This window comes from Phaenicophaeus curvirostris, chromosome 6 (genome assembly GCF_032191515.1).
Source record: "Phaenicophaeus curvirostris isolate KB17595 chromosome 6, BPBGC_Pcur_1.0, whole genome shotgun sequence".
NCBI classification, from domain to species: domain Eukaryota; kingdom Metazoa; phylum Chordata; class Aves; order Cuculiformes; family Cuculidae; genus Phaenicophaeus; species Phaenicophaeus curvirostris.
In genome coordinates this window covers 7,330,425-7,342,756 of record NC_091397.1, presented here as the reverse complement: position 1 = coordinate 7,342,756, position 12,332 = coordinate 7,330,425, and the positions used below count along the sequence as shown (strand labels likewise).

General features: G+C 41.7%; 1 protein-coding gene across 1 annotated transcript in view; it reads right to left on the bottom strand.

Moving 5' to 3' along the window:
- GALNT11 (polypeptide N-acetylgalactosaminyltransferase 11) overlaps window positions 1-12,332 on the bottom strand; it is a 48,290-nt gene that overhangs the window by 25,263 nt on the left and 10,695 nt on the right. Inside the window, exons 2-5 of the mRNA XM_069859280.1 lie at window positions 11,975-12,307; window positions 8,050-8,173; window positions 5,190-5,356; window positions 339-464 (exon numbers count right to left, since the gene is read on the bottom strand). Coding sequence (XP_069715381.1) covers window positions 339-464; window positions 5,190-5,356; window positions 8,050-8,173; window positions 11,975-12,269 — 712 coding nt within the window. The 5' untranslated portion in view covers window positions 12,270-12,307. The remainder of the gene's footprint in view (window positions 1-338; window positions 465-5,189; window positions 5,357-8,049; window positions 8,174-11,974; window positions 12,308-12,332) is intronic.

Sequence of the window (12,332 nt, the reverse complement as noted above, 5' to 3'; positions counted from 1 at the left end):
AGTTCTCTGATTATTATGGAGATTATCACCAAAGGCACTTTGCATAGCTGTTCTGACATAGGTTAATATAACAGCCAAAGATCAATTCAATGAACTAATTTCAAAGTCACTGATTATTGGAAATAATAACTAAAACATCTCTTCCCTAAGACAAATCTTTCTTCCCCTGTGCTAAGCTGTGTAGCTTGGAACATGGCACGACATGCAGAGCCCCTACACTGGGCTAAAGCAATCACAGTTCAAACATTCAACTTCTGAAAGACCTACACTACAGAAGAAAGTCACACAATTAATATATGGTCAAGGTACGCAAGGAAATTGGAAACAAAGAAATATACCTGTGGCATGAGATGCTCCAATCATCCTTCCTCGAATCAGGCCTTCCCGCTTCTCATTTCTTACCAATTTTGTGGTTTTTGGAAGTTGAGTTTTAACATATTCACCCAAGTCTTTCTTCAAGTCAGCTGAGAAAAGGAAATCACACGTTCAACAACATGATGAAAACTGTGAAAGCTGTTTAGAGTCCCAAAACGTACAACTCAATGTGCCAAAAATTTGTCAAAAATACAATACAGCATCGCTTCAAACCAAGAGTACCAAAAGGACAGTCGCACAGCCTACACCTGCCCTCCAGTTCCTGGGGCCTTATTTCATTGGTTTGTTCTCGTATTTGTGGTTTGTTTTGTTTTGGGTTTTTTTATTTTTTATTAACTGCTTCACTTTTTCCTGCCACATTGTGGAAACCCACATGGAAAAAGCAGCCACAGACTTTTTGCAGCAGAAGTAACGAAACCCCTTGCACACAGGCAGGTGACTAATTACTGCGTTCCATACACTAAAATAAACACTGACACCTTTAAAAAGCAGCATGAAGACACTTCACATTATCAGTACCTGCTTAGCTCATACAACAGCAGATACAAAGAATTACAACTCAGTCTCAGGTGGTTGCTTTTCTAAAATGCAAAAGGATCAAAGCCACTGCTGGCAAGCATGCGCTTTTAGGAGAACAAAGCTCGCAGAAGTCTATAAGCACTACTGTAACATAACTAGCATCAGTGATGATTGTAAGAGTAATAATGCTTCCTTGCCTCCTCGAGGACAGTGGTTTCTAACATTAAAGCAAGCAGAAAGATTTTACCATTGAAGAGAAGATGGACACATGGAGACTGATGTAATGGAAAGACAGAAGTTAATAAGCTCATGAAGAAATTAAGAGGAATATAAAATGAGGACAAAAAACCCACAAAAAGACAGCTGAAACTAAATAGAGAACCTTGGAATAGAGGCAGAAGACTTTCAACAGAGGATATTCTGAAATAAATATTATCATTCTGATGAATGTCAGTTGAAAGATTCACATTGCTTTTAACAAGATTAAATGACAAAGGAATATATGTGGAAGCAAGAGCTGCAGCCTTCAGGGACTACAAGAACTATCAGGAATACTGAAAAGGAGGTTCCCAGAAGCAACTCCAAATGTTAGGATCTCAGCCTTGCACTGCAAAGCCATGTTGTGGATCAAGAATGAGGAGGTGCTTGTGGCGGCTTGACCCTTGCTAAACACCAGGCCACCACCGAAGCTGCTCTATCACTCCCCTCCTCAGATGGACAGGGCAGAGAAAATACAATGAAAGGCTTGTGGGTCAAGATGAGGACAGGGAGAGATCCTTCACCAATTATGATCACAGGTGAAACAGTCTCAACTTGAAGAAATTAATTTAGTTTATTGCCAATCAAATCAGAGTAAGATTCCTCACTCTTCCTCTGTTCCAGCACATGGTCCCTCCCACAAAGTACAGTCCTTCAGGATCAGACTATCCCAGTGTGGATCCCCCACAAGGTCACAAGTCCTGCCAGCAACTCTGTTCCAGCAGGGACTCCTCTCTTCATGGGTCCACAGGTCCTGCAAGGAGCCTGCTCCAGTGTGGGCTTCCCACGGGGTCATAGACTCCTTTGGGCATCTATATGCTCCAGCATGGGGTCCTCCGTGGGCTGCAGGTGGGTATCTGCTCCACCATGGGCCTCCATGGGCTGCAGGGGTGCACCCTGCCTCACCACGGTCTTCACCACGGTCTTCACCACGGTCTTCACCACGGTCTTCACCACGGTCTTCACCACGGGCTGCAGGGGAATCTCTGCTCTGGCACCTGGAACATCTCCTCCTCCTCCTTCACCAACCTTGCTGTCTGCAGGGTTCTCTCTTGCATATTTTCCCTCCTCTCTTCACCTGCAACTGCTGTTGTGCAGAATTTTTTCCCCTTCTTAAATGTTATCACAGTGGTGCTACCATCATTGCTGATGGGCCAGCAGCAGGTCCATCTTGTAGCCAGCTGGCACTGGCTCTGTTGGACATAGGGGAAGCTGATTTTTTTTGAGAAAGTCTCCTAGAAAGTTGATGAAAAAGTCATCTCTAGGACACTACTCAAATGAGACACCCAAACAAGCAGAACAGAAGGATATGCAAACCTAAAATAAACTAGTACTTGAAGCATTCTTCATCTGATGTATCATAGGAAAAAAAAAAAGGGTGTACAGCTACAGAAAATAAAAGGCTAGCCACAAAGCAGAAAAAGTCAGTTATCAAACTCAGCCCTTAAGGCAGATAAAGCTGCATGAAAGAACATACAAGTGGAAATAATTTTGCATGTGCAGTGATGCATGTAAACCGAAAACAGTAGAAGACTAAAAAAAAAAAAAAGTCACATTCATCCTATTAGCCAAATCAGGCCCACAACACAGGCCTGCACAGTAGAATGGAAGAGCCAATATCACCTAAATGCTAATGTGTTCTCACAGTACAGTTTTGACCTGACCAAACTAGCATTCTGCTGGAAAATGTACCCAGCTGCTGCCTGGGACTGAACATAAAGCAAACCATTCTCAATAGGCAGCTCAGTCTTAGACATTTTTTAGGGTTTTTGTTGCTGATGGGGTTTTGTGTGTCAGCTTCACATTTCCTCTGACATAACCCCAAAAATTGCTTCGGTACAACCTGCCTGTAATTTTTGCTCCAAGGACATAATTGCTCCCTTTTAGCCAGAAGATAGTCTCAAAAAATAATGCTAGCCAGTATCTTCCTCTATATGTATGTAACAAGGGCTCCCTCAAACAAGAGGGAACTAGGATGGCAGTCAGGGGCATTGCTACGGTTAAGCACTGAGTTGCAGACAATTTGCCAAGCTCCTGACATCACTCTTCAGACTTCTTCTGCGTAGAAGAATGCCTCCGGTAACAGACTTCAGCATGTCCTGTAGGCTGTTCCATAACAGAAAAAGCCTAAACCAGGAAGAAAGAGATTGCACTAGAAAGAACAAATCCTGCCTTGCAGCAAAGGGAAAGAAAAATGTAATGGTGGGTTCAGCTGAACCATGGAAATGCCTGCTTAGCTAGCAAGACATCTGATGATTGAGTCTGAGAAGCTTTCTGGGGCAAAACTAGATGCAAAGACCCAAGCTTTGCATAAGAGTGCTGATGTGCAGCAGAGGACCTGTATTTAAAGCTGAAGAAATAGCCGCAATTTGATCTAAGATATCATTTCTGGAAATACATAATGTAAGGAAAATTAATTTTAAAAATAATTTAAATTAAATTAAATTTAAAAAGAAAAAAATCCAGAGAGGCATAGAGATTAAGCAATTTGCCCAATTTTCCACGAGATACATGCCACAAAGTCTGTCCATTTCCTTTGTCAACAAACCAGTTTTGCTTTCTGTCAGCTGTAAAATTCCATCTGTTAAAATTAAGCAGTAGTGCAAACATCAGTGGTATCATATTTGAGAGCAGTAATTCCCTGTATAAACAACAACTCCTCCCATCTTTGGCTTCAAAACATGCTCATTTGAAGTCAGAAAGGCAGAGGTATCTACTTGAATGTTTTGAACCTAATCGGGCCTTTGAAATAGCAACAGACCAGAAGAGCAACAGCATTACTGCCTAAACAAAGGCTTTAACCAAATGCATTATTGTACTCAAAAGACTGAGTTTTAAAGTAAGCTTAGCTCTGAATAGGAAGGTTGTAAAACTTTAAAACAAATTGCACAAGACACTTTGTGGCAAAGTGTGTGTATTGCTTCCAAAACACAAACCAAGCATTTAAATATTACACATTCTTATCAGCAAGGGACAGTGTTTGATTTCTGTTCTGTCCCGTATCTTAACATTTGATCTGACCTCAGAGAAATAAACTAGCTGCATAACCAGATAATTACATTCTACATTATACATATCTAATCAGTCTCTTAGAGCAGGTGAGACCTTAACCCAGAAACCTAACAACGAGGCCAAGTGAGTTAATTATATTTACTAAAAGAATTACAATCTAAAAATAATTTTAAAAACAAAAAAAGTTGTGGACTTGTACAGAGGCAAGCAGGGAACTTGCACAGCCCTGCTTGCAAGTGCTACTACATTAATACATTCCTCAACATGCATTTTGCTTTTGAAGTCCCAAAACGCTTCCATTGCATGTCTGTCATCGCCTTGCCATTATTCAAGAGAAAAACACTGAAGCACCGATTTCTCAACAACTGTAAAGCAATTCTGCAAGGTTTCCCCTTCTTGGGCCCCTCCGTATTGAGGGAGCTCCAAGAGCTGGGACAGCTGCTCCCAGGGTGGCCACAAGAGGCTGCTCCCACCCCAGTACACCACCAGCCTGAAATACTGAGCAAGTACCAAAAAAATCGACGCGCTGTTTCCATAGAGGCACATCAACTTATTTGCAAGAGCACATCTGAGGCTACGTGCATTCAGTTCCTTTCAGAAGCATTCAGTTAGCACTGGCCCACAGAGTTTGCGGAAAGATTGGGATAATCTGCTCTGAGCCCCAGAGTGGCCCAAGCAAGGTACTGCTAAAAACAGTTGAACTATAAATAACTACTTAATCACCCCCTGCCCTGCATATCAACATTCCTCATTATGAGCTTCAAAACCTGTTTTTCAGTGGTAGGTCTGCATGATACGAAGCTCAGCAGTAAAATGGAATTGGTGTCAAAGCGAGTGTCACCTTGGGCTTCTCAGAGCACCATGCATCTGCACTGGCTGGCACTTTTTTGAGATGGACTGCAGTACAAATTGGTTTTGCATTATGGCTTCCACATTTTAATTTTGACCAGTCAATAAAGCCCAGGAAAAGACAAGAAGATCAAGAAGTGTAAGCACCAAACAGCTCATTACTGAAAATTTCTCACCCAGTTCACTGTTGTCATCCACCAAAATAATTTCATGAAGAAGGCGTGCAGGAGTGCGATCCAGGACACTATGTACTGTGCGAAGCAGGGCAGAAAGCGCTTCATTATAGAAACATATAACAATACTAGCAGATGGCAGATCAGAAGGGTAGGACTTCTCTCTACATCTGCAAACAGAAATATAGTAGTTATCACTTTATTTTCAGTGGGATTTCCATAGGGCTCGGTCACTACTGAAACTTCATAAATAATAAGCAAACATTAAATGCGTAGGAAAAACCCTGACTGGAATTTAGAGCCCAGGCGTATCACATCTCTCCACATAATATAGACTTTTGATTAACCTGGCTACCTGTTTGAAATCAGAGGATAACATGGATTGGAGTGGGAGTAAGAATCACTGGCCCTCAAGATGTAAACAACAGAAAACACTAAGGACTTGTTTCACCTGTCAAAACACTGGCTAGTAGCCCCAGGTAGCTCAGACATGTAAAGAACGGCGAATATGACATGAAGCCTACAAAATCCCCACAGCTTTACTAGACACCTGCTGGAGACTAGGTTGGATGTCCCAGAATACCTCCAATAATGCTAAATACCTGTTTAGATAACAGAGGTTGGGATTCAGCCTGCAGATTAAGACAGTTAAATCTGATCACTGCTGCCAGTGGAGTACAAGAGTGCTCAGCTCACCCCAGGGCTGACAAGTGCCTTTTGTCAGCTGAAGAGCTCTGCATGCTCCATTAGCTGCATTAACTGAATCTCTGCTAATTATAATAAAAGCAGAGACAACTGACTAACAAGCAGCTATCTAAGTTTAAGCATCTTAATCTACAAACTGAATCTCAATCTAAGTAGATCATTCTCTCTTTCTCCCTATTTTTCAAATGTTGTCTGTACTTCTAACAGGGCACAGTATCACAGTTTAATGCCATTTCAGGCATGAGAGAATCCAATAAAAACAAGAAACCATAAATGAAAACACAGAAGTACAAAAGAAAAGTCCTCTTTGACTTGAATGAGCTTAGGTCTTGAGAGAGAAATTTCAGCAAGTATAATCCATTATATCTACATACACCAAGAAACCACTAGAAAAACAGATACAGGTTTACTTTCCAACACAATGTTGCTTTTATTTGTTGTTATAGTGGTGTTGTGTCCCCCAACATGCATCAGACACATTGCTGCTTTTTAATAGTATGTATTTAGAGCAGTGTAATTCAGGTACCAAGGTATCATCTTATCCTCTGTAGGCTTACAACAAAAGTGAAATAGTACGTAAGGTGAAAACCTCATTAATTTGGGCACTAAAACAATTAATGTCCATCTTTCAGAGGTACCAAACAGAATTGTATCATCTTTCCTAGTATAGCACTGAGTATATCAAAATGAAGCTTCAAAAAATAAAAATAGTGTAGCATGCTTTAAGTACCCAAGTACACAGTTAGCAAAATGAAAGAGACATAGAACACGTAGTCTTAGTACCACGAGAAAAAAAGGTTGATTCCTAGGTCTTTTCCATACTGACTTTTATATAAAGTTGTGGTGGTTTGACCATGGCTAGATGCCTGGTGCCCATCAAAGCTGTTCTATCACTCCCCTCCTCAGCTAGGCAGAGGAGAGAAAATGCAATGAAAGGCTCAAGGGTCAAGATAAGGACAGGGAGATCACTCACCAATTACTATCAAGGCCACAACAGCCTCATCTTGGGGAAATGAATTTATTGCCAATCAAATCAGAGTAGGATAATGAGAAAAATTAAATCTTAAAACACCTTCCCCTCACCTCTCCTTCTTCCTGTTATTGACTTTACTCCTCATTTCTCTGTCAGCTCCCTCAGCAGCACAGAGGGGTGGGGAATGAGGGTTGTGGTCAGCTATCTCATGTTGTCTCTGCCGCACTTTCCTCATCAAGGGGAGGACTCTTCACACTCTTTCCCTGCCCCAGCATGGGGTCCCTCCAATGCAAAACAGTTCTCCATTAACTCCTCCTATGTGAATCCTTCCCATGGACTGCTGTTCTTCAAGACCTGCTCCAGCATGGGTCTTTTCCGTAGGGTGCAGTCCATCAGGAACAGACTGCTTCCAGTGTGGGCCCCCAGGGGGTCACAAGTCCTGCCAGCAAACCTATTCCAGCATGAGCTACTCTCTCCACAGGTCCTAGAAGAAGCCTGCTCCAGTGCAGGTTTCCCAAGGAGCCACAGCCTCCTTCAGGCATCTACCTGCTCTCCAGCAAGGGGTCCTCCATGGGCTGCAAGTGGGTATCTGCTCCACAGGCTGCAGGGGTGCAGCCTGCCTCACCATGGTCTTCACCACAGGCTCTGCTCTGGCACCTCCTCCCATCTTCTTCTTTGCTGTCTGCAGGGTTGTATCTTTAACATACTCTCAGTCCTCTCTCCGCTGCTGCTGCTGCTCAGGTTTCCCCACCCCTTCTTTAAAGACGTTTTCTCAGAGGTGCTAACACTGTCACTGATAGGCTCACCTTGGCCACGGTGGGTCTGTCTTGGAGCCAGCTGGCATTGGCTCTGTCTGACATGGGGGAAGCTTCTAGCAGCTTCTCACAGAAGCCACCCCTGTAGCCCCCCACTACCAAAGCTTTACCACACAAACCCAATACTAAAATATAATTTTCAAATATTTTTATATTTCTATGAAAATAGCCATCTGCCAGTCCAGCTACTCACAAAAATCAAATCAATATATAAAAGTTCGAATAAGGGCATATTCAATCTGGTTCTTGTTTAAGCATTCTTAAAGTGAATTAAGAATTGGGAAATTAAATGCTATATCAAGTATAATGTGAGTTACAAGTCCTTCAGCACATGAAATTATATCATTTTCTTCCGAAGATTAGTACGTACTTTGCATCTCTTGTATCAGGCACCTCCCTGTGGTATCCCAGCCGATTACTGATAAGCATATTGAAAGCATGCTTCTGATAGCCCAAGTCTCTCACTTCCTGATCACCTTCATTAAAAATCATTCCTGAAAAAAAAAAAAAAAAAAAGCATTCCAAGATCAGTTAAGAGGCTCAAAAATACCCTTTGGAAACAATCAGGGATTGAAATGCATGCTTTAGCCTCCCCTAAAAAAACTATTGTGCTCTTCAAAAATCCCTTTGGTTTTGCAAATTGTACTTTTGTTACCCCTCTCAAATACACCGTACTTAGGCAGCCCTTGCAGCTACAATAAAATGAAATCATTCTCCAAAGACTGATGGCTCCATTGTGTTTATTGCCTTACCAAACACACTCCCTCCACTTAAATGGCCTCTAATTCTTAGCACCACCTAAAGACCAACATCAAACAAGCAACAGGGATAGATTGCCACACAATTCATCAGTGCCTATCCATACAGATGAAGGCTCTGTAATGGAATTTTTGAGAGAGAAAATATGTTTACAATCATAGCAAAACCCTCACACAACAGCAGCTCCAATTTCATGCCATTTTCTAAAGTCTGCAGTAAAATAAAAATAGCTATGAAAAATTGTAAACTTCTTGTTTATATCATCTGGGACTTTGACAGCAAGTCAAACATCAACAGAGCTAGTTATTTTAGCTAGCTATGTTGATTATCTTAGCAGAAGCATCAACTGTTTCTGAGCATGGCAGAGGGAGCAGTTGCTGGTATAAGTAAGTATACTGCCAGAGGTCAAGGCCAAAATCCTCAGTGCCATCCTGCCTGCCTTCTGCCACAGACTCCTCTCTCACTGAGTCATATACTCACCAGTGTGAACAGAAACTCTTCTTCAGGAAAGGAAAAAAAAAAAGAGGGAAAGGAGGGAACTGCTAGCCACCACCTGCACCTGCTGGCAACTTCTGCTACAATTTAGGTAGCAGAGCAATGACTTTATTGCCTCTGGTCAGCTGGCTGCACAAAATGAGATGCATAAGTCTTCTCTAGCTATTTATCAAGCTACAGAGGCAATTCCACTGAAATTCCAGTACAAGAACTGATCAAAGATCATGTAATTTATCTCTTTCCACCCTGCCCATCACCTCCATACTGTTCAAAATCTGCAGAAAATAATTAACAAGGTGGTTCCTCATTCACATGCTACCGTACATCCAGGATAATAGTTCATAGAATCATAGACTAATTTAGGTTGGAAGAGATGTCTGACCTAATTCCCTGCTCAAAGGGGATCCAATTAGATCAGGTTGCTCAGAACTTGTCCAGTGAGAGTTTTGAAAGTCTTCAGTATCTCCAAGGATGGAAATTCTACTACCTCTTCATATCCCCTTTCAAGCATTTAACTACCATCTCACTGAAAATATTTTTCCTCTTATCTAACAGAAATCTCCTTGCTTTTATTTCTTATTATAATGCCACACACCTCTGGAAACAGCCTGGCTCCATCCTCCTTACAGCTCCCATTAATTTACTGCTGCCAGTAATAAAATCTCACCCCTTAGCCTTCTCTCTAAGGCAGAATAAACCAAACACCCACCTCATGTTCTCCAGCTTTCAACAGCTATGCAAAAAACAGCTGAGCACAAGCCCAGAGATAATGAGATAGGTTAAAATACAGAACAGAAGAAAAGGTCATTAAAAAAAAGTTCTGAAGCTTTCTTCCTTTTCAGAGTAGCAGCCCCGGTTGGCCTTCAGAGCACAGCTGTGTCATTTCCCATTGTCTTTCAGCAAAGTCTGCGTATAGGTACAAGAAGACCTTTTGGAGAGAATTCTGAGCATCTACATTCCCACTGTGTTGCTTTTAGTCTTGAGTACAACAATAGCAACACAGCTGCACCATCCAACACCTTAAACCAGATGCCTTCACATTTGTGCAGAACTAAGTGGGGAGTGTTGGATAGTGATATCTGAAAAGGAGGCGGGATGCACCCACACAGTGTCTTGTGGCAACTGATGCTATCGTGGTCAGTGACAAGTGCTCTCATTGTGAATAAGCTGCATCACAGCAACAGGAATGAAGTCTGTTAACTGTGGCACTGCCACACTCCTAGCACCAGCAGTCCAAAGCAGTCAGTCACTCCTCGTTTGAACCACTGGCATTTTCCAAAGTAAGGTTTTTGTCAGTTCAGACACCCAGCTCAATCATTCTTCAATTCTCAGCACCACAGTAATGCTGTGCCACTGGGTTCACTTAAAATATTTCCTTTATATGAAGCACATGCTTAAGAACCATGTACCAAGTGTTTCATTCTACAATCCATCCATAACCAACCAGTAACTACTTTTTTGTGATCTTCTGAATACAGACAAGAAGGAATGCTAATGTTTTCAAAACAGAATCATGAAGAACAAGATCTAAAATGCACATAAAAGGCATGAAAGACTGCAGTCCATGCAGCAGAAAAAAGTCCTTGGAAAATAAAGCCTTTGCACTCAAAATATCAGCTTAGGCTTTACTTCAGCAGCGTTACATGGCTCTCCTAGACAAAAAGAAAAGATAGATTGTTCTACCAGACAACAGTTTGGATTTGGCTATTCCATGCCAAACTACTTTTCTTCGCGTGTGTGTGTGTTGATCACTGCCTTACCCCAGACAGACAGGAAGCCCTTTCCCGTAGCACCTGATCTAACCCGAACAGAGAGACAGCTGTCTCTTGATGATTCATATGGAATTTATCCTGGCACTATAATTGCCCTTGGCTTTCACCAACCAAACTAGTCACTTGGTTTGAAGATCAAGGGAATTCTCAGTTAAAAACGTCCAATTTCTTTACTGGCCTGTACTGAATAGTTGGAAAGAAATAGCCACCTCTGGACTGGCCTTCACCTCACTTGGCTTTTGTGCTTTTTGAAGCAAACATAAAACATTTGTAACACCATAGGAAACGTGAATTGGCATTTTTCCTACATACTCACATGGGTTTAATGACCTACTTGGTAACTGAAATTAGGTAAAGTTATCAAGTCTTGAAGCTGGTGATCCAGCATATATCCAAAGTAACAGAGGATTTCAAACAGACATGAGGGCTGAACTCCTAGCTATGAAGGTACCATGCCACAATACCCAAAGCAGCAGACATTGATACCGCAACTCTCAACATCTGCCTCCAGACTTAATTCACGTTTGCCAGCCAGTATGCAACATGTCTCAGTTCACTTGTCTGAGTGAACACTAAGCTGCACACAGTTAAATATGCAAGCAGTTAAACATACAAAGCATTTCAGTTTTGAAAGCAAGTTTGGAAGACAAGCCCAAATCATCTCATTGATGAAATATGCTCCAACGAAACACAGATCCTTGTTGGTACACAGTAAGCAGGATTTGGCCCTAACCACTGTCATCTCAATAAATCTTTCATTGTAAGTTGTCCCACACAAATTTTTTGTAGATGATTTCACGCTCCAAGGATATTCTCCAGATCAATGGGTTCTCTGCACTGTGTATCGTTATCAACTATTTTTAATTACTGCATATGAGTAGAGTTTCTCTGTCACTAAGAAAACATCACGTATTAGACCCCAAACAATATAGGAATAAGATATGAAACAATCATACTCTGAACCTTCCAAAGGCAAGAACAACATCAAGGGTAGACACCTTGCTGTAATCCAGTCCTCCTCATTAGCACTTACCCAGCACAGCTGCAAGTGTTAGAAACAGTATATTTTGGATTGAACACAGAATAAATTTCAAATAATTCCTAATGAAGGTAGCCAATAGTACCACCTGCATTTTAACCAAGCTAAACTACCTCATTACACAATTTTTCCTGCAATCCTTTAAAAAAAACAAATCAACCCACCCACCCCAATATCGCATTTCTTCTACTGTTTTAATAATTTTGTCATCAGTACTGAAAACTACTTACCCATTTCAGGAGAGAATTCTACCTCCCCCTTAACTGGTTCCCGGAGATGATTTCCAAAAGGATTTCCTATCTTATTCTCTTTCTGTTGCAACTCAGGTAAATTGACAGGACCCCGTGTAAAACGTGGGTAGAATTTTTTTGGAACTGGCCTCTGAGGTTCCAGCCCCTTGACGGGCACATTCTTAAAGGACTGATTCTCTTCACTGAAGTTAAAATAAAGAAAGAGCAGAAGCGTCCAGGTCACAGACGTGAAAAGGCACCCATAGCAGAAATAGCGAAGTGGGACACTTCCCATTGTAGACTTAGCATCGTTGAGGGCCCATTCTCAATTACCTGAAAGAGAATGAACACGCACATT